Source organism: Plectropomus leopardus, chromosome 9, assembly GCF_026936395.1.
Source record: "Plectropomus leopardus strain MGB_pleo_1.0 chromosome 9, ASM2693639v1, whole genome shotgun sequence".
Classification (NCBI taxonomy): Eukaryota; Metazoa; Chordata; class Actinopteri; order Perciformes; family Serranidae; genus Plectropomus; species Plectropomus leopardus.
The window spans coordinates 21,750,104-21,777,232 of record NC_142184.1 but is presented as its reverse complement, the minus strand read 5'-3'; the positions used below and the strand labels follow the sequence as shown (position 1 = coordinate 21,777,232).

Genomic DNA, 27,129 nt, shown 5'->3' with positions numbered 1-27,129 from the left:
CTGTCTTTAATTTGTTTTTTATAACGCACAATTTACAATTTTGTATATGTTGACCTACTGTAAGGGTTATTCCAGTCTGAAACTTGCATAACTTTGTAACTTGTAACTATAAACCATAAATAGACTGACCTTTTCTCTATTTAAAAAGTGAGCATCGGTAACTATTGTTTATTTTTGAGGCTCTACAAATTACACTATTATTTATCTTAGGGCTTACTTCTTAGAAGATCTGGTGCTCATCAAACTCACTCTGCAGACTGCTTTGGGCTGCTAGTTCCACTATTCTTAATTTAAAAAGTTTTCTCTCAGATATGTTGCGCCAGTCTCCAGGAATAATGTATAGAGTTTAATACTTGATGCTCTGGAGACTGAGCAGATAAAATAAAAAAATAAAACAAACAAAAACTACTAAAAGGGGATATTTCTAGTAAAGATGCTGGATTGCTATGTTCCCCATACTTCTATTTCAACCCATTTCTTTGACTGTGGTCTTCATGGTAGCCCATATTAAAAGTACCAAGCTATTTTTAAAACACAACATTTTATGTAGATGTCCCTTTTTTTGATTGATTGGAGTTTACTTTTAGGTATTTCACTTATATGCCCATTTCGACGTAAATACCAGTATATATTTCAGTAGAAAATATTTTACTTCTTACCACACTTGATGTATCTGAGAACTTATTTTGCAAATGAAAGGCTCTGCAAACCCACACCGGAGCTGTCAATCATCTGGCTAATTAGACCTCTAGTGTAAATTAGCTGAAGGTATGCTGGGTATTATGAGATGCCACCAAGCTGTTTAGACTGGTAAGAGGAGGGTGAGATACACTGTCAGTCAAGAACAGTTTGTAAGTACAGTACACATACACACACGCACACACACACACACACACACACACACACACACACACACACACACACACACACACACACACACACACACACACACACACACATACACATATATAGTCCACTTGTTCTTTTACTTTCAGTAAACTGACTTACAGTATTTTTTTATGATATCTTAATATTTACATTCATTAATAAAGCATTAGTGTACCTTTTTTGTATAGGAGTGCAGCAATGTTTTTATTTTTCAATGATATTATTTTATGCATTCTCAAAACCAAACCTGCCGCCTACATAACCCACAATGCAAGTCGACCGCCTACAGTTGAGTCGTCACATTTTCAGGTGTATTTGTAGCTGCTAAGGTAGCCTCGGGCAGTGAGAATACGACCAACCCAAAGAAGTCTGGTAAGATAACTTCTTTCTTACTCAAAACCCACATATGTTTTATTTTTTCATTTTCAGACTCGTTGTCTCCAGACACGACCATTTATCAGACTTTACACGGCTCCTTCAGGGGCCACAAACTTTGTACAAGTTTTTTTTTGCAGTAAGCTAGTAGCCTAACATTAGCCTAACGTTACTCCCAAACACCTGTAAACAGGCTTCAGTGAGTGTTTGATGCGTAAAATCAGATATTTCTAACAGTCAGTTGTAACGGAGATTTGAATTTGTTCATTTATTTATTCTGTCGTTAATCAGCTGAGCACTTTTTACACCATTGTTAGCCAAACTGAAGGGTGACATTTGACCAGCTTTACAGGACAACCAAAACAGCAACACATTAGACAATTCTTTGCCCTGACTTAATTTATTTTAATCTTTAATATTAAAACTCAATGGCTTAATCATGTAACTGACAATAAACATGATGAACAAATTTTGACATTTATTGGAAAAACATATAAGCTCTTTTTTTAACTGAATAAGTGCCAAAGGTGGGACCAGGTCTGTGTTTTGCTAGTCACAAGTAAATCTCGAGTCTGAGCACTCAAGTCAAGATCAACAAGTCCAGAGTTAAGTCCCAAGTCACGGTGGACAAGTCCAAAGTTCGCAACTTTGAGTTTTGAGGCCTAAAAAAGTCATAATGTGCTCTCTGCCCAATGTTATACCAGAGTAGGCTAATACATTAAACTTGCTAAAATGATGAATGCTTTCTAAAGCCTGTATTTACTCATCAAAACAAGTTTGTCTAAACAAGTGCAACTAAACATAATAATAAAAAAAGTTGTACTGACATTGCACTTTCATGTGGCACTATTAACCAGTACCACAACAGAATTACTTTTGTATGTTTCTGTCCTGTCTTGTTGTATTTAATTCATCTCATATTGCAAAAATGGCCACAACTTTCTCCACCCCACATTGTATTGGGAGAGGTATTAAGTATTTTTATGTCAAAAGGCTCAAGTCCAAGTGGAGTCATGAGTCATTGGAATAAAGTCCATGCCGTAGTGATCAAAATGCACATTTTAGAGTTGCCTTTTATTGAGAACATCCCAAGGCACAGCTGTGTAGTGTTGATGCTCTTTATTTTAATTTAATTTTATTTATTTGAAAATTTTATTTGAACATGGAGCATCAAATAAAAACAAAAAATAATGCAAACAAAAAACAACAAACAGCAACAAAGGATGTGAAAAGTTTAACAAAAACAGTCCATGCCCATCTTGATATGCCGCACTTATCAGGTGGATTGACTGTCTTGGACAAAGAGATAAAGAGAAACCGATTTTAAGAAATTTGTGATGAAAATTTGAGAGAAATATAGATAGTGAATGCTTGAAAATGTTCTTTAATTTCTAAATTGAAGCACAAACAAAAGTGTTGTTTTTAAATTTGTGTTTAGTTTATATAACTCATTTTTGCCCCAAATTTCACTCATTCCCCTTTTATTCTCATCGGTCTTAATTCTCTGCGTCTGAATGATTCACTGAACAGGCTGATCATGTTGTCACTGAAGGATCCACTAGGTGGCAGTATTAGTTTGTGCAGAAACATGACTCCAAACACACTGGAGGCTGCAAAGCTACTTGTTGGATCACATTTTGTAGCTGCTCGATAATAAAAACAAATCATGGGCTGCTCATGGAAATGACAGTAAAATCACAGCTGGATCTTTCAGTTGACCTGCTGTTGAAGGTTGAGGCTAACATTAATCTTAATATACACTTTGACGAAATGGCCTAATTTAAATTGTTAGTCTGTGTAGTTGTCATGCAATGAGACAGCAAATATTCAGCACAGTGATGTCCTTTTTTTCTCTATAGTGGATTTTTCTGTGTAGAGGTACCAGTGCTTCAGTCAGTGTTTGCAAGACCAGTATGTCACTTACCTTGTCACATGCAGAGTTGGACTTATGAATAACTGTGCAACAATCCCTTGCAATGAAAAATGGGGATGCAAGATAATATCGGCATGTCTTGAGTATCAGCAGATTTTGGTTTAAAAAGGAAATTTCGGTTGCTGGTTTCTGATGATATTTTTTTTATTGACAAAATGTACTAAACATCAACACAAATTTTATTTTTTTTCCTTATTTTGCACAATGAATGAATGTTACATTACACTGAAAAGCACTGTATTTCATGTCCATCTGCCGGTGAGCCATCATGATAAGTATGTGTAATATGATGTTTATTCTGCTACAGAAGAGACTTGATGATCACTTAATTTGGGTGGAGAAAAGTGGATTTATGGATATCGGTTATTGTCCAAATTAGTTGTTATATAATGGCATATCGGATTTAAATCCAATGTTGTGCACCCCTATTGAGAAAAGATACATTGCAATATAGAACAATTCACATTTTGGTATTTTATCTTTTTGCTATTAGTCTTTTAAACGGCTCATACAATCTTCAGCTTTAATTTTTTATGTGATTTTATTTATTCATTTAACCACACATTGTTTTTTTTATCATGGTGCAGTCAAACTTGAATATGTAAAATATAACAGGCTACAAAATTAAATTAAAGGTTGAACATCTCTCTCATATAGCCTCATCAGCCCATCCTCTCGCTCTGATTAGAGGGAGTTGTTCAGTAATGCGCCAGCCTCCGCCAGCAACCAAAGAGTTAAACCGGGGAGCCTGTTGTTGAGCGCACCATCCAACCGGGCTGTGTCGCTAAGGGAAGACAGGCTACTTGTGGAGCAGCAACAGATCCCCACCTGGAAAACAACCCCACATCTGGCACGCGATCTGAGCGCGAAGGAATATCTCTGCGCGTTATTAAATGCGCGAGCGGACCGTTATCGAGCTTTCTTGTCTCGCGTGGAGAAGGGAAAAGTTGTCAGGAATAGTTGTGGATTTTGGCGGTGCAGAATTTGGATAAGGTTTGTCAGAAAAGCTGGTGAGGAGTGACACGTTACTTCATCCTACTGTGCGTAATTAGCCAATTTTAGGTGGAAACAGCATTGTTTTCATGAGCAGGAGATAAGTGCAACATCTAGAGGAACTGATGTAAGAAATATATTAAAGGAAAATCACATCCAGTGAGCTTGAGCACCTGCGTTTTGAGGCGTTTGCTGAGTTTTGTAACAGGTGGTTTTCACTTTGACGCTGTCTGGCTGTTATTTTCTGGATCCATGAGACGCACGGGTCAATATAATGACAGGGGTCTGAAATTAGGGCGCACTTTGCGTTAATTTTGAGATTTTTGTTCGAGTGGACAGCAGTGTGTAACCGAGACAGACGGCTTCTCAATGATAAGCTCGGTGTGTGTTTCGTCTTACCGGGGGCGCAAATCAGGCAACAAACCTCCGTCTAAATCATGTCTGAAGGAAGAGATGTGCAGAGGGGAAGACTCGGACAAAATCATCATCAACGTGGGCGGCATTCGACATGAAACCTACAAGAGCACACTGAGGACTCTGCCGGGGACCCGCCTGGCATGGCTGGCAGACCCGGACCCGCAGGTCAGCTCTGACTCGGACGCTGCGCCCCCGAGTGCCGAGTTCTTCTTCGACAGGCACCCGGGCATCTTCGCCTACGTGCTGAACTATTACCGGACTGGCAAGCTGCACTGCCCGGCGGATGTCTGCGGACCGCTCTTCGAGGAGGAGCTGGCGTTTTGGGGGATCGACGAGACCGACGTGGAGCCGTGCTGCTGGATGACTTACCGGCAGCACCGGGACGCGGAGGAGGCCCTGGAGACGTTTGAGCCGCCGGACCCAGAGGACACGGACGACGACAAAGAGATGCCGAGGCGGTTTGGCATCGAGGACTGTCCGGACAGGTCGAGGGGCTGCTGTGAAGTTTGGCAGCCGAAGATCTGGGCCTTGTTCGACGACCCGTACTCGTCCAGAGCAGCCAGGGTGAGTCCATCAGCTGTTTTGTCCTCTGAGCTCTTTAATGTGCGCATGCAACTGAGACCATTAAACCTGCAAGATATTTAACATTTAGGAGACAGAAAGGCGCATATGTCCTAATCAACAGGTGTTCCTGTACTCTAAAATCTGAGTGATTGTTCGATTTGGTTGATTCTACTTTAAAAAAATCTAGAAAACGGATTGCCTTGACAAATGTAAGTATATATAACTTTTGATCTTCATTTACAGTACTGTGCAAAAGTCACAGGTTAACTTAAACTTTGTTATTTTAGCAAGCTTATAATGATCATGCATATAGTATCTCTTTACTAAAACACAACCGGAACATCAAGGAAATATGTATACAGTGTTAAAAACACAAATATTTCAGAAAAAAACAACTTCAACCGGCTTAAGATGCAAATATTTAGGGTGACCTCCCTTCTTACTAAGCATGTCTTGAACTCTCTTGGGCAGATAAAATGAGATTTACAATGATAATCTTTTGTTGTATTAATACCAGGTTGCATTCAAGACATGTCCAAAGCTCAATATTTATTGTTTGAGTCACCTTCGGTTATGGTTGTATGATTCCACATTCAATATTGACTATATAAAGAGAGAGAGATGAAACAAATGTATGGTGGCCTAAGACTGGCAATCCATTTCAAGGATTATTGCAAGCAAGATCAACTTGTCAGATTTTACAGTGTGCAAAGTTCAGCCAATCAGGTTAACCTTATTTCTCCAGTATAATTGACTCAGTATTAATACTGCTCTCTGCGTCCTGCTGAGTACGTCCAATCAATACAGGAAATAATAGGCAAGGCAAGTATATAGCACATTCAGTAACTAGGCAAGTCAAAGTACTCCACATTAGTGATGTCACAATACTGGATTTTGTGACTTTGATACAATATTTTGAAAGAATCAATACTTGTTACCATCTTTGTTGCCACAACAACGTATTATTCCTTAGCAGTCTCAGTGATATGTTACTGTTTTGATGTTTAGCTGTCAAATCTGAACATGATCAGGTAAGTGTAGAAAACTTCAGAGATTCAGTTTAAGATCCTGGCAACACCAACATCCATGTGACTGTGACTTTTAATTCTACATGCATGCTGGATTTCCTGCAGTTTCAAACATGTCTGAAGTTTCTGGCAGGTTTAGTTTAGGCTTAATGTGGTTCTTTATACAGAAACAATTTTTTTTTAGAACATGTCTGCTTTCTGGCTACAGTTCATTTCTTCACATCTGACTGTTTCCAGGAACAGACGTAGACTCACCCACGCATCTACCAGGGACTGAATTTCCACATCCTAAAAAGAGAAACACAAGAACACCCTCTTTATCACTTTGACTTGCTCACTTTTTTATCAACAGAAAACATCGAGCACAAACTAATTTATTTGAGTTGGTTTAAAAAGCACATAGTTAGTGGCTCTCTGTGTTGTTAATGTACCACAGATCCATTAAAAACATAAATGACTGATTTTGTGAATTCTGATGAGAGAAAAGTGATGAAACAAACTGAATACAAACTGATATTAGCACCAACCTGTGCTTCCACCTTGTGATTTTCCACCTGGAAGATATGTAATTATTTTTATTGTGCTACAAGATTAAAACACAAAAGCAGTCCTCCCACAAATAGCTCCTGCAGTCATACCAAAATCTCTACCTGTGCACACATTTCTACCATTGCATCATATATTGCCCAAAGTTAAACCCCAGACAGGTCTAACTTGCTGGTAGACCTCTTATAAACAAACTGGTCAAATCCAAATAGATGTACAGTATTTGGGGTTTGGGAGGGGTAATACAGAGGTAAGAAATACTGTCAACACCAATCACAGAAAAAGAGCACTAAAATTCAATTGAGGCCCTCTGAAACAAGTAATCAGTTCAAAATTAAGTTAATGACCAACAAAAATTGTGAAAAGTTATGATCTATCAGACTTATAAAACAATGTAAAGTATTTTTTTGTGACTGTCACTCCACACATTTGTTGTTTGGCTATAAACTAACTACACCACAGTCGCATAACTTAACATTCCTACTACAGCCAGGCTGTAAAGCCGTGTTCGGCATGATAACATTCTGCTGTCACAGTATTTACTGACATATTTTATATTGTAGAACAAAACATGAAAGTCTCTTAAGCTTAAGCTGACCTTATTTCAGGCATCTAACCAAAAACCCATTAAATAAATCCTCAGACTTTGAGATGAGGGAACTAGAGGTGCTGAAATGCTAACTCATTTCTGGTTTTTGGGACTTATTCCAGCATTACTGTTTCCTCACATTTAGGAAGCATGGAATTACTAAAAAATACTTAATAGTTGCCAATTAATTTTTAGTTTTTTTTTTCAACATAACTAATTGCTGCAGCTCAAGTTGTACTTAGACACAATAACAAATGTTTTATTCAGCTCTGACTTAATGCAGATAATACCTTTTTTCTTTCGTTTCATGTAAATAGCAGATTTTTTTGTTCTCACTTAAATATATGTTATGAAATTGTGCTAAAACGCTGAAAATAGAGAAAATGCTGTTTCATGGCAAAAATACAGTGCAGCTGAAGTGTTCCCACACATCCTGTTCAGGGTCTGCACTCAGAGGTCCTCAAAACACGAGTGTTTGAAAGGCTGCAGCAGTGTACATCCATGTACAGTAAATCCTGCTGTATATTAAACTGAAGCATGGGGTCCAATTGGCAGAAATAAATGCATCATCCATTTATCACAACTTAGAGAATCTTGATTGACAATGTGGAGAGAAACACCACTGCTCTAATATTAGCTTCTTTTTGCTCGTTTGTATATATTTTATTCAAAGACTGTCATCATGTCACAACTTGTTTCGCATGTATTCATGATTTTAACATACATGACCACCCCAAAAATCTAATTTTATTACAGTGAAAATGATATACTCCTATTTGGTTCATCAATAAAATAAATGATTTTGTTGTAAATTAAAATGAATTTGCCCTCATGTCGTCCACAGGGAATATCAGCCTTTTGTAAGCATCTGAAAGTGTGCTTTGCCTAATGGCTTTGCAACAAAAGCAGCAGAGTGCCTAATGAAGTAAACATGGAACCACGTATCGAGTGTCACTATAGCAGGAGTTGTCAGGCAGAGGGCCAGGAGCTTTCATCAGTCAAAAAAGAAAAATACATTTAGTCCAGAAAGAGCAAGGATGATGCTCACTCTAATTTCTGTTTACCCATTTGTGTTTGAGCTGAATGGTCTATTCAGGGGCTCCTGCAGTGTTGCAGAACTACAGTGCTCTTATTGCATGTCAGTCACAATACAAATAGTCGTATTTTTTTAGCCTCTCGTCCAGGTGGCATTTGCAGGCTGTCACTGCAGAACAGCTGACATCTCTGAGTCACAGCCGCCATCTGAGGATGACCGCGCTGTGCCTGCCAGTTCATCACGCCCGTCTCTCACCACTCAATATTTGTAAATGAATCAATCAGGATCTGGGAAGTTCTGCTTCAAAACCGCAGTGTGGATTTGAATCTGGAAGTGTGTTGTAAGAATTAGTGCGGGCGCTTTCATATTGACCTGGTCATAATGTTCTCTGTCCATTTCCGCTTCAGATGGTCCATGTATGCATGTCGGCTCTGTGTGCATTCTGAGAGGATGCAGAGTGCATTTTGAGGGACTCACGTTACCTTTATGGCCTTTATATTTCAAAGAGCCTCTGAGCTCATCTCAGGTAATGTAATTCTTGAATGCCAGAGGGAAGTTAATCTGTCCATCATTTCGGCCACATCCTCCTCACCATCAACCAAGACTGGAGGTGCAGCTCTGCGGAGGTTTGCACAGGAAGCCTTTATTCTGATGATGGCACCAAGCTCAAATCAAAGAAGTGAGAGGAACATATAGAGCTGCTTATACAGAAGGTACTAGAACAGTAATGGTGCTTTACAGCATGTTAGATTTTACATGAATCAGTGGCTGTAAGATTCAAGTGCTGAGGCTATATTCACATCAGATGAATTTTGTAGGTCCTCGTTGGCGATGCTCTGCGCCATGGAATTAATGGTGATCCTCTGAATTTTCCTCTAGTGGTTGACATGTCATGAGGTTGACATTTGTGGTTTTGATGTACTAACATGCCAAACAAAGAGGGTGGCTGCTAAACATCATCATGTTAACATTGTCACTGTAAACATGTTCGCACACATGTAAGTATTCAGTGCCAAAATCACAGAGCCATTTAGCCTGACATAACTAGGTTTATGTGTCCAAGGGTGTGCAAGTCAAAAATGATGTCATTATAGTGTTTCCCAAAGAGTGTCAGTGTATGTGGCGGTAGCTGTCGGGGTGGTGGTGGGGGTTTTGTTTCTTAATTTCTTCTATTTTTTTGGCATCTTTTAAATGCCAGTGTGTCCCTCTGTATCATCTCTCTCTAAATTCAAATGTTTTTGCTTAACTTTTAGGGAACAGAAAGTAAGGCATTATAATTAATATTTGTTGTGAATCTTTTGTAGTGTAGAACAACTGGCTGAAGTTTGACAGAGACATCAGCAGATCTTCGTTATGATGCTTTGCCGGGCATGTTCTGCAGCTATTATCATATCTGTCTTGTTCGTGGGCTTGTTGACTTCAGTCTGGACTCCACAAGTGAAACTGGTGATCAGATACATTGAGATCAAGTGAATGACTTTGCCTGTCTTTTGTGTTTGGCCTGACAACCACTATGGATGACCACTTACCTGTTGCACTGATCCTGCATTGGTCGCTGCATTGGTCCTAAATAGTCCTAAAAAATATTTAAAGGGGTACAATTTCTAATGTTCCCCAAATATGAACATGAGCACTCTCAAATGCCTTCAAAGCTGAAAGCTACACTGTTGACCTCATAGTGATCGTTTCACTTTTTTAACCAAACTACTAGAGCATGGAACCAAAACAATAAAAACACATCATCATTAACAATAGAAATTAGGAGGAAACAAACATGTTCTTTCAGTTTAAACACCCACAGAGCTCCATGACTCTGATAGAGTATGAGGATTTGTAATCTCAGTTTCATTACATGTGACAATTAGTCTCAAACCTAGACATTATTAACATTAAACTCAGACTAGATAACTTCCCCATGTGCAATATTTCATTAATTTCACTGTGCTGCTGCCTGTAATTAATCACCGCTGTGGTAATGGGCTGCAACTTGTTATCAGTGGTGAGCAATTAAAACTGCCTTTCCCACAGAAAGAGCAACGTATTTTATCCCACGTAGGGCAAGAAATCAATTTGTCTCTGTTGTGAGACCGAGGGATTGACTGATGTGGGATTCTTGAGGTCTGATGCATTTTATCTGGAGTCCTAATTTCCAATAACCTATCTGTTTGGCAGTATAAAATGCGTTTTTTTGTTTAACTTGGTCAGATTTTACATTAAAGTTTTGTATACATTTCTTACATTTCTTCTTTTTTGACATTTACATTGAGACTTATTAACCAGATTAGAAGAACTGGCAGGATTTTTGTTAGTTTATTGTCAAAATACTAGATTTTGCTTATATTGATGCATGTATAAAATACTGATATTGAGTAAAAAATGTAAAAAAGTCCTTTGTCTTCACTTGCAAAACAATGTCACCACATCTTCATCAAAACCTTGTTTCTTGTTTTAGGGCTGAATCAGTTAAAATTGATTTAAAACAGAAAAGATTGGTCAATATCTTTCAATACGCTCCTTTGTTCACCGCTAAATATGAAACTTCTCCTCACACGTCACATTTAGTCTTGGTGTGACACCCAGCTGATAAATAATAAAGGAGTGCTGTGTGCAGAACCTCTTATTCCTCGGGGCCCAGCTCTCATAGAGCTGACACCTTTCTCTGCTGCTCTGTGAATGGAACACAGGATTTGATTTTTCACACATCATCAAAGCAGCGAAGCCTCGTTAAGGAGACTGTGATAACACTGAATTCTCAGAGAAAGAGGCATGTAATCCTCCGTGATTATGTTGCTTGTTTATTCTGCTCGATTCCAAGCTGTTTGCTGAAAATAGATTGGCTGTGTTGCTGTGAGGTCAGCGAATGCATGACAAAGTATACACAGAGTTGCAGACTTTATTTTGCAGACGAAATAAAATCAATAAATGCACATTACAAAAAATATCATCTTACTCCCACCTAAACCAAAGAGCAATTATCAGCCGTGCGGATTGTTGGTATTTTAGCTGCAACTTAACCATCAATTGTTATTGTCTTCTTTGGCTTAAAAAAAAGGTTTGGATTTGTACTTGATAAAATAACGAATTTGATGTGGGGCATTCATAATGTATACAAATATACAAATTACAGACTATTTATCCTTTGCCAAGCAGATTAAATAGTGTTTTCATCAGCTCCAAACCTCAGCAGGATTGTAGAAAGTATATTTACATTTCACAGGGAAAGAAAAACAAAAAGCTTTGTTTACTTCTCTTTTAACTTAATACATTTGCACATTTGTCAACTAAGTGTAGTCATTACTTTTACTGGCTGAATGGATTTAAAAGTCTTTGACTGATGATCAGTGCTGAAGGTTCAATTGTTATTTTTCCATATGCTGAGATTTCTTGCTCCATTAAAAGCCTAACTAGGGACAGGCGTTGGGAACTAGCAATAGCTATAATCTCTATATGTGAGGCATCAGTTTCTTCAGCTTGTCTCTAGCAGGTGGAAGTTGTGCTTTATTTATTTGCATTGTCCCTATCAAATAAACTATTTAAAACATTTTTTTTTAAAACTATCCAGCCTACTTTGTTTTGAGACACTTCTTGAAGTTTCAGCACACTCTTACGCCACCAGACACACATGCAACTTTATTTTGACTGCGCATTTTTCTAGCAACTGTGTCTTTAGTCATATTTAGATTTTGACAAAATAAGTTACAGCTCAAGTTTCATTTACTGTCTTTTGTAGCTGAACTTATACAGTAAATTTCAAAGTCTTCATCAGGTTGGCATATCATCAGTTGTCATGGAGATGGCTCGGTTGTCTTAAGTCACATCATAACAGCTGGACGTGTACGGGGTGAGATTGTAACCTCTGTAAATGTTCAAAAATAGTCTCTGCTGTCATATGTAAATGGTCTTTCTCCGGTCGCCACTGATTCCTGAGTCCTGGTCGATGACCTTAGACCTATTATCTGTCTATGTTTCCACCACCTTTGGTTAGGTTTCTACAAGCAGCAGATGTTGTCTCTTGTCCAGGGTCTTCACTTCCCTGATGTTGTATGTGGTGCGCCTGTCCTGGTCTTAAAGGAATATGTTTTCCCCTCAAAATTGCCGTTTGGATATCAGTTACACACCTTGTGTTACGTTGAATTTGTAAAGAAAACGTTTTTCTCGCATACCTTCAATGAATGATGAAGCCAAAAATGGAGAAAATTCGTGATGAATTCAATTCATAGGCTGCCACATTTAACAACAGCAAAACTGTCAAAACATGCACAATAATCCAAGTCTCATTTATCATATACTCAGTACTTCCCAAACAGCCCTTTCTGAAAGCAACTGAACTGAAAGTTAAACTTACCTATGCTCTCTTCAAAGCCAGACCACATTTACATAAACATTTCATTTTAGCTCGCTAAACACAAGAGCCTCTGGTCAACGACTGCCTCAGTCACTTAGCTTGTTTGTTGATTTTAGTGTGATTTGGGTTTTTTAAAAGGTAGATTTAGATTAACACAAACGTACTGAGAGGCAGCAGTCGACCAGCAACTCCCATGTTCAGTGAAGTAAAAGTACTGTTTTTGTCAGTGTAGTCTGGCTTTGAAGAGAGTATAGATGTGTTTAACTTTCAGTTCAGTTCCTTTCTGAAATGATTGTCTGTTTTGCAAGTACTGAGAGTATGATTGGATTAATGAGACTTGGATTATAATACAACACGTTGTGTGAGAATTTATTTTGATATTGTTTTGCCTTTGTTAAATGCAGACCCCCATGAATTAGAGGCACGCAAAAAAAACAAAAAGTTTCCCTCACAAATCCAACGCAACACGGGTGAGTAATTGATATTCGAATGATCACTTGGGGGGTTTCATTTTTCCTTTAAGGATTCTCAGCATCAGCTTCTTGCTCTTGTTCTTCTCTGTGTAGGAAGGTCTTCACTACTGATATTTTATCCTGTAAGTGTTGTTTTATTGATTAGGCAGTACCCTCTCCCTGCTTCAATTCACTGACTGATAATGAAGGTAGATTAAAAATGAAAGTCACTTAACTTCAATAGCAGGAAATCACAAGTTAAAACTGCAAAAATGTATCTTGTTTTGTATCAGCTTAGATCCTCTCTGTTTTTCACTTACTGTTTCTGGTTGCCTGAGTATAAAGCTGTGAGAATGAATGACTTCCCCACAGACACCCAGGAGAGTCACAGCTGACAAGCTGAGTAGTGGACTTTAATTTTCCCCCGTCCTCAGGTGTACTGACTTGGAATCAGTGTGACATGATAAATTTTAAGAAATCATCGCAAGTGGCTGCTCTCATTGGCTTTGCAGCGGCTGACGGCTCAGAAGGCTCCTTGTTGTGGTTTTTGCGCGTAGCATGTCGGTGTTAGTAACAGAGTGTGATGCTGAACAGCTGGAGGTGATGGCTGTGGTGGGACTCCCCAGCTGCTACACACTGACGCACAGCCTGCTGCCCGTCTTGTCTCGCTCGCTCTTGCTCTGACTTTCCCAGCTGGGACTGACGGCTGTCCCCTGGGGGGAACCTTTGCTCTGTCTGCACAGTGACACCTGATGACCTTGAATCGATGTCTCTTTGGGCACCAGTGTTTAATGCTCACAGACTATTGCATCAGAAGTATCATCATTCATATAGATCAAGCACTCTTTCAGTGGGAGATTTATCGGCTGTTTATATGTTTTATATTAACAGTTTATCAAATATTTATTTCTAATATGATTCAGAGTGATGAACTCAGATAATTATCACAGACTCTGTGGTTTTCTTCAGCTCTATGGAAATTAATTGCATCATTGAAGTCATTATTGATCTGTCTGGCCTGTAATTTTACGGTTTAGGTTTACTCTCATTGTTCTCGTAGCGTTATTATCAGTTAAAAAAACTCTAAAATCCCTCTGTGCACTACCTGCAAAGCAGCGAACTGCAGACACAGTTAGCAACTAGGTGCTGAACATATAGGACCATTTAAGAGTGAGTATTAGACTGTTGTTTGCCATGGTGGACACAAACAAGACTACCAGTTCATGCTAATTTTACTCTGAAAACACATGTCAGTGCTGTGCTTGAAAGTCAGTCACTGCACGTTTAAGTAAATTACAGGTGAAAGTAATGTATGAACATGTAAATAAAAGGAAGGAAAGAATAAACATATTAACAAACACAAACATGCAGACATATAAAAGGAGTGGAAAGAAGTGCAAACTTATTAAACCCCACCCCTTCTCCATAAGTTATTGGGGAAGAAAATTGCCACCACAAGCCATCTAGTTCCATTATTTTGGAGAGACGACAGATATCTCTATGACGGATATCTCCAACACTCTGCAACTCACACCAGAACTATCTAGACTGATGAATGGTACTACAGGTAAGAGGAAAAATTTCCTTTTTGGATTTTGAGATGACTTTAGAAGTTAAATTTACAAGAACTGAAAAATAAAAAGCTCAGCGTTAACATTTGTCATAACACCAGCAGGCTCAGCAGACCAACATGGATACACTCTGAGGTGGCAAAGAGACATCATGGCAATTACTCCAACACTGACTGTGTTTAAAGTTCCCACCACTCAGCTGTAAACATGATATTGTGGTCTCACTTTGTGTCAGGCCTTAAATAAACCATACAAATGCTGCAAGAAGTATCGAACGAGACAAACACTTACAGACATGGACACATGAAAATAAGACAACAAACAGCCAGAAAGACATACACTTCACTAAAAACCACATTGTGCTTTAAGCGAGAGAAGTGACTGTCATGCAGCCACCTACAAGCACACACACACACACACACACACACACACACACACACACACACACACACACACACACACAGACACACACACACACACACAGAGACAGACACAGACACAGACACAAGTGTGAGGTGTCGTGTTATTGCTAGACTTTCATGTTGAGCCTTTTATGAGCAGAGCAAATTGTCCTTGTGTGTGCCAGGGCCTCCGGCACCTTTCCTGCAGAGGTGCCCCTGGCTGCAGATATCCGGGTCTGTTTAGTTCTTGGATAAACAGTTTGGCATTTGGGTAAACTGAACGCTGTCAGGGCCTGTCGGGCTCATCACAGGCATCTGAACAGCAGCAGGATGCACAGTTTTCATTTCGGTGCCTGCTGGTTTGTTGTCATACAGAAGGAGCTCTTTCTTTGTGATGTGTTCTTATCAAAGGCAGAAAAGTGTGATAATGTGTTCGGCTGTAAGAAGATTTTTATTTATACCCACTAACATGATTAATGTGACTTGGAATGAATAGATGCATGCGATAAATACAGAGAACGATGATGAAACAGCAGGGCGGGTTTTTAGAAATTGCACAATTCCTTTAGGCTTGTGTAAACTGAAGTGAGTTATCCAAAAAAACACAACATGCTGTGTTCCCACTGGTTGTTTAAGGGGTTGGAGGTATCGTCAACGTCCCATATGTTGCTTGGTGTAGCTCGTTGAGTGCTTATGCCACTAGTTGCTTTCACACAGAGATAGTGGTACAGGGTCATAAAAAAGTCCCCCCCTTTTTACACAGAAACAAACGACAGCAGCATCATGCTGCTCCAGTGTGTAATTATACACTGCATCGTGGCATCCCGCAATCAAAAGAGGCATCATGTCATAACACACGCATCAGCAACGCTTTCTAAACAATAACAAAGGCATAAAACGTCACAATCACAATCATTTACCTTCTATGTTATATGGCAGCTGATCTCATCCTTTGCTTGGAGGGTAAGGAGCTCCCAAATTCTCATTTTCCCAATTTGCGGACATTTACGGTCACTGTTCATCTTCTTTGAATTAGGCGCTATGTTAACACCTGCTTTTTAAATTTCTCGGGGTGGGTTGCACATATAAACAAGTGTTAAAACGTCACACCCACGGTCACATTTTTCTAGCTTTACATTTAACACAGACCTCATTTTGGGGCTGTTACTACCGCAGTTCCCGGCTTGGAGGCAAGACCACTCTGTCCCCCCTTTCCATGATTGGACGTTATATACAAAGCGGCGAGGAGCATAACGGCATGATATATCTGCCTCTAACAGGCAGTGTAAATGCAGCTACTGTTTCACAGAGGTAACCCCTTTCTGTCTACACTAGGGATGTCAGTTTTGGTAAATTTTGCTTTTGCAGAGACCCATTAACTACTAATCAGTGAATTTTTAAGGAAAAAAGAAGATGTGATATACAAGAGGCTTTTGTTTTTAGTTGCTGACATGTCTATTGGGGCTAAGAGAGTTAACAGTGATAACATAGTCAAATAAGGGGGTTTTAGGGGGGGCTTACTCACCAAAGTGACCTGGTGGGAGGCCGGAAGGTAAGCACAATATTTCCCCAACTGTTGGGTTGGGACAGTGTTAGTAGCGGTAATCGCCCCATGACAGGCTCCAGTAGCTCACTCCCACCAGACCCGGATGGTGCGTTGTGCAATAAACTGAAGGGTAGTGAAATTAAACAATAGACTGACATGTGTAACCGGTCAAAAATATTCTCAGTGGTTCACCAAGTGGTTTGGTTACGGACTGCAACAAATATAGGGAGTCATGCACTCATAATCACGAGAAAATCTGCACAGTTAAAATTTACTCAAAGTACTTGCATATTGGCACTGTTCTTATTACAGATAAAAATATGTCTGAGCAGTGATTTATTTCTGGAAGCTTCTTCTTAACTTTGTTCCTTCTGATGTTTACTTTTGGGCTCCACTATTCAGGTTATTATTCAGGTCCATTGTGCAACAAGTGAAGAACCCACTGTGCTACTGTGAAGTCCAGAGAGGATTGAAGAAAAGTAGCTTTGTCATGTCTTTATTAATTTACTTTGGGAATGTTCTTGCTGAGGTGCTTCAGCAGAGTCTGAACCCTCTCGTTTGGTGCAGCCCACCTTAATTATCCCGCACTGACAGAATATCTGGCTCTTTTGTCTGAATAGGAAATCATGGATGAAAGAACACAGTTTGCATCTGTGTGTGTGTGAGTGTGTGTGTGAGTGAGTGAATGTGTTAGAGAAATGGATTTCATGTAAATTAGTACTTAATTAATTTTGGGTGAATAAAGGCTGGTAAAACTCAGTGTTTTGTGCCACAGTACGATTTCAGGTGAAGACACCAAAGAAAATGTGTAGTCTGTTTTAGTGATGCAGGATTTAAAGACAGATTTTTAATAATGAAAACCTTTGCCCAGTGGTAACTAAGTAATTTATCTACTGAAGTACATTTTAGGCAGTATTTACATTTTCAGCTACTTTATACTTCTTCTCCACTTCAATTCAGAAGGAAAAATTGCTTTTTACTCCACCTCATTTATCTGACGTCTATACTCACTCAGTTACCTTGCAGATTAAGATTTTACGTACAAAACGTGACCATCTCATAAAATGTATTGTTACAGATTAAACACCCTAACAGTATATTAAGTAGATTGACTCTGTTTGACCAAATACAATTTGAAATGTAAATGAATCAGTAACAATAATCTAATATAATATTTGTATAAATCATTTTCATTTTCTTGTTTTCAGTTTTTTTTCTATCCATCCTAGCCACAACCCAAACAAGTGATTCTCTCTTCTTTGAACCCAGATTTAGAGCATCAGATTTCCGCGGTTAACTGTTGCCTGGAGATTAATGTTTACTTGTGAAAATTTTATGTACGTTATAGACATCTAAAATAAGTCAAAATCAATATATTATTGGGCAGGACAATTTTATACTCTCTGAATCTTGAGGGGGGTTCAAATTTGACTCAGTGTGTTCTGATCACGCCCCAGTTTTATTATGTAGTGCAGTTACAATACTTTGATACTTTAAGTACGTTTTGCTGAAATACTTATGTACTTTTAGTAAAGTAAGACTTAAAACGCAAGACTTTAATTTGTCATAGATTTTTTTTTATATTGTAATAATCCTACTTTAACTTAAGGAAAGTAGGTGAGTATTTCTTCCACCACCAATGTTGACTGAAAGACACCAACAGAGGAGAAAAGACTGATTGTATACAACCATTTTTCATGGTTACTCAACCTCAGCCACTGTTATGTGCTGAGTTAGTAACTAATTCAGCGGTGAGCTTCTGTATCTGTTAGTTTCTCTGCTGTCTGGCTTGTTTTGATATTAACCCGTGACTCAGCTCTTTAAAACACACACACACACACACACACACACACATTGTACACACATTGTACACAGTTGTCTCGGTAGTGTTCAGGGAAACCGTTTCCATGCGACAGGGGGACCTCTTAGGTCCTCCTGGGGCCGTGTTGAGGCTTCACGGCCTTCCCTCTCGTCCTGCGGCTCCTCTCAGGGGATCAGAGCTGTAGGCGGAGCTCTGCAGGGACGAAGCTGAAGAACGTTGTCATGGTAGAAGGCAATACATTATCAGGTGCACAATAGAGTACATGTGTTATACTGTATATGTGCAGTATTGCTGTTTTCAATATGGGCTGCTATTCTTCCAAATCTCTTAACTCCATAAACTGTCCCGTTCATATTTATTCTTTTTGTTCCACAGTGAATTAGTGTCCCCATTGGACATCTCATGCTTTATTTGTGTTTTCTAATCACAGACCCAAACACTATAAAGCAGATTGATATGTGAGAGGTCCCCGCAGGGACAAAGTAGCAGAGTGCATGCAAGGCGCAGGTACATATTTATCCAGCTGAAAGATTTGAAAGGTTGGAGAGGCATTACAATAATTTGTCCAGGCTTTAGTAAACAATAAAGACAGGTCGGATATTAGTTAGCACACAAACACAGACAGGCATGGCCATTGTCTTGGATCAGGTGAATGCAATGCAGCCACATCATTTAATTTACCTCCTATCTTTTGTAAAAGCGGTTTGACTCACTCCCCTTTTGGTTTGGATTTGTACTTTTAAGAAAGATCATTTGTTTTATATAGCCTATTGTATTTGTATTCAAGGGAATACTGACAGCAGTGTTTCACTCACTGAAACAACAGTACAGGTGACTTTTATGACTCAGCTCTTGTACAGAGTCTCTTATCCCTCTCTGCTCTGTGGCTCTGCTCGTCTCTTCACTTCCCTCTCCTCCACTTGTGGTCCGAGATGACACATGCTGTTACCAGATTAACCACAAAAAAACCCCCAAACAAATCATGAGACTGTTTTCTGTGTGATTTATACGAAACACAACTCACACAGTAACCCAATATTTGGTTTAGTAAGTGGGTTCACATGGTTTCAGTGTTGGGACCATGTGAGCGCCCCCTGCTGTCTGCAGCTGGCCTGGCTAATGGTTAATGGAATCACGTTTTCTCTCAGCATGATGCAGACTCTGTGTTCATGGGAGTAATTGGTTTGAAATTGGTTTGTTCTCTCAGAGAACATTGTCCAGGCTCTCCTGCGGACAAGGTGCTTTTTCAAATAGTAACAAAAAAGATATCTTCGCTCACTAATCTTAAAACTAGAGTGGCATTGGACAATCAAAGGAATGAATTATATCCTGGCAGGTAATAGGATGTCATGAGGAATCACACTGGCAGTGCAGCTGGAAAAAAGTAGATTATGTTTGATGGTCCTGGGCTGCATAATTGGTGCAAAAACCCAGTTGCTAGAATAAATGTAGGCATTGTATGTTTTTCAAATCACGGACATGTTATAATTGTATGTTTCAATTGTAACAGATATGTTGACACTTTATGTGTCTTGATGTTTCAGTTTTCAATTTTCATGTTGTGACAATGCTAACAATGGCAACAATGGCAACAACAATGCTAACAATGGCAAAAAACACTTGGCATGTTCCATACATACCATATCAAAGTGACATAATATAAACGCTAACTTTGTCTTTGTCATCGAGATGAAGGGGGTGGTTGAAGGCATGTCACCCAGGCGAGATGCCTGCGAAGCTGCAGCCCACTGCAGACAACAGTTCGAGACCAAGAAAAAAGGCTGCGAGTTAGCAAGTCATTGCTTTGTTTCAAGTGGGTATTTTTGAGAGACTTATCACTGTGTATAGAGTAGCTTTTAAAGCTTAAAAATTTGCTGTTTTTTATGAATATCATTGCCTTACCTGCATGGGTTGGTGGTATTTTAAGCCAAAACATGATCTTTTTCTAACTAGTGGTTTTTATGCCTAAATCTAACCACATGTTAACCACAGCATTGCTGAAATGTGAAGTATCAAAGTATCTGCTACATAACATGGAATTTAGCATATCCATGGTTTACAGAAAGGTTTAATATCTTTAACATTTTTTGGGCTGATTGTGTTGGCTGCCACGTTTGTTGCTCATTGGTCTCGAACACTGGTCTATCTGCTGCTGTCTGCTGTCTCGCCTTGGTGTCATGCCAACCACCATATAGAAGAGTTGTTATGATACATATGAGTGTATCATATCCATCATACATTACCAACATTTTATTCTGGCAACTGTGCTGGATGAAATGATAAAATCAAAAAGTTGCCTTTTATGAATTTAAATCATTAATGACGCTTGTTTGTTTTGGTTCCACTGAGCAAACATTTAAGTGTATTTTTTTGTATCTTTTCATACATTGTGACCTTTTTATTATTTAGACATGTTAGTTGCATGGTATATGGTTGGCACTGTCAGTCAACCAGCTCTGTGGTCCAGACTGAACCTTCTGAACAAATATTATGTTGACTGCCATAAACAGTGGTTCAGAGATTAATTTCCACCTGTGGTTTAAAACGTGGTAACTTTTGAGATTCCCTGATTTTTCATGTAGTGCCATCATCAGGTCAAAATTTATATTAGTTGAATACTTTGGTTTTCAAATACCTGCCAAACTAAAGACAGTCCTTTAAGACTCAGCTGTGCATAATGTTTATTGCTAACTAGCACATGTTAACATGCTTATACGCAAATTAAGACATTGAATATTATACCTGCTAAGCATTGGTATGATGTTTGTATTGGCAGGTTTGTAAGAGTGGTCTAAGTAACCCTCCTGCTTTGTATAGTTAGTATTTGGTATATTTGCATTGTATTCCTACATAGTTAGAGATAACTGGGTTCGTTTTCTCTGCTTTAGATAAAGCTTTGTGTAGTCATTTATTCATGTACATGCAAAACTTTACACTCAGTGATTTAATACAGTAATACTACATCCTGACTTTGATGCTGTCAAAGTTTGTGTCTTATCATATTTCTTTGTGCCTGACATAAGTGTTCTCATATCAGTGTTTTCATTTTTTTTAGTCTTTGCTTTCTGTCCATCAGCTGACACTCACTGCCTCCACCAGAAAATAATCCCTGAGAACACGCTGCTTTACAGACATAATTGACACATCCATGTCTTTTATTGTTGATGCTGTGGAGTTTGATAAACACAAGTCTTCTATAATTAATTATGACATGGATTGAAAAAGTTTTCTGGAGGCACACACCATGCAGCCTTTTCCAAAACGATACTTGATATAATAATTATATTTGTTTTTCAATGTATAATATAATTTATTTATAATTTAATAAAATTTTATTTTCCTTGTTTTTAACAACATAGCAACCGCAATGCAATCAGCTTGGAATACCAAAATACAAAAGCTTGCATGTCATGTTTTTTTTTCTTTCTTTTTTCTTAAATTTTTACTTTTTTTTGCACTCTTTGATGAATCAAAGAAGCCAATTGTGATCTGTAAAATAATATATTTGCTTATTAATTAGTGTGTTTTTTCTGTCTCATGCAGGGAGTGGCGTTTGCCTCTCTCTTTTTCATCCTGGTGTCCATCACCACCTTCTGCCTGGAGACCCATGAAGCCTTCAATGAACTGAAGATGAGGACGGAGCTGGTTTTTGAGGGCAACAACACATACGCAGTGCAGAAGCTAGAGTTGGTGACCAAGCCTATCCTCACCTGGGTGGAGGGCGTCTGTGTGATCTGGTTCACATTTGAATTTCTGGTGCGAATCATCTGTTGCCCAAACAAGGTGGTCTTCATCAGGAACACCCTCAACATCATTGACTTTGTGGCCATCCTGCCATTCTACCTGGAAATGGGCCTGAAGGGTCTGTCATCCAAAGCCGCCAGCAACGTGCTGGGCTTCCTCCGCGTGGTGAGGTTCGTCCGGATCCTCCGGATCTTCAAGTTGACACGGCACTTTGTAGGCCTGCGAGTGCTGGGCCACACGCTGAGGGCCAGCGTGAACGAGTTCCTCCTTCTCATCATCTTCTTGGCACTGGGGGTACTCATCTTCGCCACCATGATTTACTACGCTGAGCGCATTGGAGCCAAGTCTGATGACCCCACAGGCTCCAACCACACACACTTCAAAAACATCCCCATCAGCTTCTGGTGGGCAGTGGTCACCATGACAACACTGGGCTACGGAGACATGTACCCACAGACATGGCTGGGCATGATGGTGGGGGCGCTGTGTGCACTTGCTGGAGTGTTGACCATCGCCATGCCGGTCCCAGTCATTGTCAATAACTTTGGGATGTACTACTCGCTGGCTATGGCCAAACAGAAGCTGCCGAAAAAGAAGAAGAAGCACAACCCGAACCCAGACGCTCCAACTGACTTGGCCTCGTTTGTGAAGTCGGAAACAAACTCACACAGAGACAGCACTCAGAGCGACACGTTTCCACTGGCTGCTGAGGAGAGCATCAGCAGGAACCGCTCAGGTCAGCCCGCAGTTTTAAAATAAAGGGCCAGTTCACCCAAATTTTAGGAAAAAACATTTTCTCACTTTTTTTGTGTGATATCTAGCCACGCAGAGAGCTTTGGTATTATTTGCTCAAGTTTCCTGTTTTCTGATGCCAATTCAATATAGAAATATAATTTGTGATATTTCTATTATCATCATTGACTTATGTCAAACAGTAATGTCCCCTTCTGGAAGGACATGTTTGAAATTTTTAATTTAATTGTAATTTATATATTATTGATGTTATTGGCAGCACAAACAAAATTCCATTCTCATGATATACTACATAAGATGTTCCTAAAAAACATGTATAAACTCATACAGAAATAATCCGTCTCATTCATCACTTATGATTCACTAGTGGTGATGTATTTTTCTGCATAGACTCTTCCATCTGCCCGTATTTTCTTTTTTTCTGTGTTTTAAACATTTATGGCTGCCTATCCCCACAATGCTCAGGTGAAGTCAGGACTTTATACAACAGTAGCTACTCGGGATCCATGATAATATTGGCATGTTATCAGTATTGGGCGATATTGGCTTTAAAACCAAATATTGGAAATGGCCAACAGCTGATTTCTGCTGGTATGACAACCAGATATTTCTATTTGTTTATTCAATTCACACAGTGAATATGTTAAGAACATCAACCCTAAGTTGAAGTGTTTTTCTTATTTTGCACCTGAAATGAATACTACATACTTTGAAAAGCATTGTATTTTATGTCTCCATCTGCTGATGGGCCATCATGATCATAGTAATATGATGTTTATTCCGCCACAGAAGAGACTTGATGATCACTATAATTAGAAGGGGGAAAAAGTGGATATGTCAACATCGACATCGGTTATCGACCTACGGGTTGTTTTATGTCAGCATATCAGCCAAAAATCCCATATTGTGCAGTAGCAACCACATGCCAGTCTGTGAGCAGCAGGCATCCATGACACACAGTGCCAAAATAAAACACAAACACAGCAAGGCGAACCATCAAACTAGAATTAATCTGGGATAGGCTTTTACTTTCACTTTCTCTGGCAAGCGTGTTTACAAAAAGTAACCAACAATTCTTCTATAGTACACATTTAATTGTATTTAGCCAGAAATCTCAGACTACATCGACACTAATACATTTTTGTTATAAAAAGCATAACTGCTTCTAACATTTTGGAGTCCTTAAATGGTGACCTGTTAAAATGCTGTTGACCCTATATTAGTTTGGAAACTGGTTGTTTTAGTCTGGATGGTCTGATACAGAGACTGTTGTAAACGGTGACACCCACATTTGCTTCCTGATTGGGTCTTTTTAGTCATGACATACCAAACCAAAACAGTAAAGCTTCGCTAGCATTTCTTTTTTGATTTCATCCTTCTTGTGTGGGTAACGCCATGCCTTCCATCTGATAATGGATAATGCTCCTGTCCAATACCACGCTAATACGTCACTGTATTAGCTTTGTAATGACTATCCATCTAATTGACGCCACCGTGACCACCTTATACTCGTGTCACTTTTAGTAACCGTTGTACTTTGTCATTGGTTCAAGCAAAGAAATCTCCGATCTTACTTTTTGCTATCTATGTAGTATTTTCTTTAACTAAGCATCCAATCACATCACACTTCATTTTAAAATTGGCACAAAAATGTCCAGTTTACGTGAAATATCGTATTTTCAGGCAGCAACTAATTCTGAAACTATTCTACAATACTTGTCTGTGTGGACATTGTTTTAAAATGGCAATGGCAGACAACATCAACACCATGTGCATGGCTGAATGCCACTTGAGCTAAGTTAGAAAATGCTTTTTTTTGTAATTTTTTGAAGTGAAACTTTAAGATAATGTTCCTGTTAACTGAATTTATTTTTTAGGTTTTTAAATCTGACAGATTATTTTGTGTATCCTGTTTAATTAATTGATAATTATTTAATTGGTCTCAAGTCTAACAGAAACATAGCAGCCACTTTATTTCTACTCTTCTAGTTCCTGAGCCTTTTGTCTGACAGATGACCACACTCAGTCATATTGACAGTAACACACTGGGATCAAATCGCTCCCTATAACGTCTCAGTCAAATTGAATTTTGAATTGAAAAATACAGATTTTATGCTTTATACCCCTGCCTGTCTGGGCCCTCGAGGCAGTCTCAGTAAAAGCTTTGGCATTTACGTCACCGGGTGTTTTTGTCTTCCTGTCAGACTCCAAACAGAACGGGGATGCAAATGTGGCCCTTTCAGAGGAGGAGGGCTGCAGTCTGACCCAGCCGCTGTCCCCCAGTGAAAAGTGGTCCCTGCGCTGCTCCCGAGGGCGAGACAAGACTAAGCGAGAGGCCACCTGCTTCCTCCTCACCTCTGGAGACCCCAATACTGGTGAGTTACATCAGCACACACCTGAACATTTTCCACATTTTTGTTGCACATACCTGCTTTTTATCTGTATCTGTAGTTTCATTTAAGTTCTCTGAGATTTTAGTTCTCTTGGTTTTCGGGTATTTTGAGTTCCTTCACTGGAGCTCTCTGGAAGTTGAACAGTGAATTTAAAAAAAAATTCTATTTTTCAAGATCAAGGTTAAGCGATACATGCAACAAGATGTTCCTGACAGTTCGATTACATGTACTTAAAGGGATATGCTGACTCTTCATGAAATGGGGTTTTTTTTCCGCTAAGAGTTAAGACCCTTGCACACCAAGTCTGAAATGATCAAGCATTTAAAAATAAATACAGCTTGACATTATGTCAATTATCTTTACACACAGACTCCAAAAGTTTTAGAAACAGGTTTGTTTTTGTGTGTTTTTGTAAGCTGGACTCAATCAGTCACCTTATACATCCTGACCACTGACTGTCTTAGTCATTTTTAAAGGGACAGTACAGCCCAGCATCAAAAAACGTATTTTCTCATACCTGTTTATCACACTAGTTTATTTTGGCCATAAAATGAATAACTGGCTTAAATACATTTGAAAAATCTCAACAGTAATATCTCTTTTCAGAAATAATGACCCGGTTACTAATAATCCACAGATAATCCACAGACCTTGTTGTGAGCAGATTCTTGTAGGAACTATTTTCTTTCACTCGAACTAAACCTGCCAAACGTATCACAGCGCAGAAGGAAGTGTACATCTACAGCTAGATCTCTTAGACCCACTGAGCTAGCTAACGTTACACTCACAAGCCAGCGTATCCTCATAAAACGGTTTGTATGATATCCTACGAATTAGCGCCCCACGGATAACGTAACACACTTAATGTTAAGTTACATAATTAATGTAAAGTTACGGAGGTTTGGGTGGGTTTAGGAAAACACAGACATGGAGAGGACAGACCTTAGAATGGCTTCATTTCCACACGGTTTCAAACACTTGTCCTCTGGGGAGATTCCTTTTGTTTGCGACCCATCAAGTGCCCCAGCCTGCCTCCTATCTTGGCCGCTCATGACTGCTTCCCTCTTTACTCCTGTCAAGGAATTTGTCGCATGATTGCAGCCTTCCAAAGTACGTGGCTATGCACAAATTGGCTCGTCATTACATGCAATATGTACGAGTTTTGGTGCATTATTTTTTGTAGGAGAATGTATGAACAGTGCATAAGAAAAGCGTTCATTAGGACAAGCCTTTTGTCCATGAGTAGATGCACACTTCCTTTCGCGAGGTGATACGTTTGGCGGGTGTAGTTCCGTAAAGGGAAAATAGTTCCTACATGAAACTGCTCACAACAAGGTCTGTGGATTATCTTGAGTAACCTGGTCATGATTTCTGCAAAGAGACATTTCTGGTGAGTTTTTTAAATGTATTTTTTTGGCACTTTGAGCAACACACCATAAAAGCCCTATAGTTCCATTATATTATTAGATATATGTATTGTTAGATTGGAGAGAAGATAACTGATATCTTCAACACTCAACTCACATCAAAGCAATCTAGATTGATAAATAGCACTACAGGTATGAGGAAAAATATGTAATTTTTATTTTGGGGTGAAATATTGTTAACATGTAACACAAATATTCTGTAATTTTGACTATTTTAAGAGCCATTTGAAACAGTATCATAAATGCAAAGCTGCTTTTAGTCTTTCAATTGACATCCGCCGTCAGCCTGCCATCGCTCTCTGCTTG

At 39.1% G+C, this 27,129-nt stretch overlaps 1 protein-coding gene across 1 annotated transcript in view; it reads left to right on the top strand.

Annotated features, from left to right (window-relative positions):
* The first annotated feature begins 1,173 nt into the window (after positions 1-1,173).
* kcnc4 (potassium voltage-gated channel, Shaw-related subfamily, member 4) overlaps positions 1,174-27,129 on the top strand; it is a 30,916-nt gene continuing 4,960 nt past the window's right edge. The window contains exons 1-4 of the mRNA XM_042491640.2: positions 1,174-1,260; positions 3,854-5,170; positions 22,050-22,986; positions 25,208-25,378. Coding sequence (XP_042347574.2) covers positions 4,559-5,170; positions 22,050-22,986; positions 25,208-25,378 — 1,720 coding nt within the window. The 5' untranslated portion in view covers positions 1,174-1,260; positions 3,854-4,558. The remainder of the gene's footprint in view (positions 1,261-3,853; positions 5,171-22,049; positions 22,987-25,207; positions 25,379-27,129) is intronic.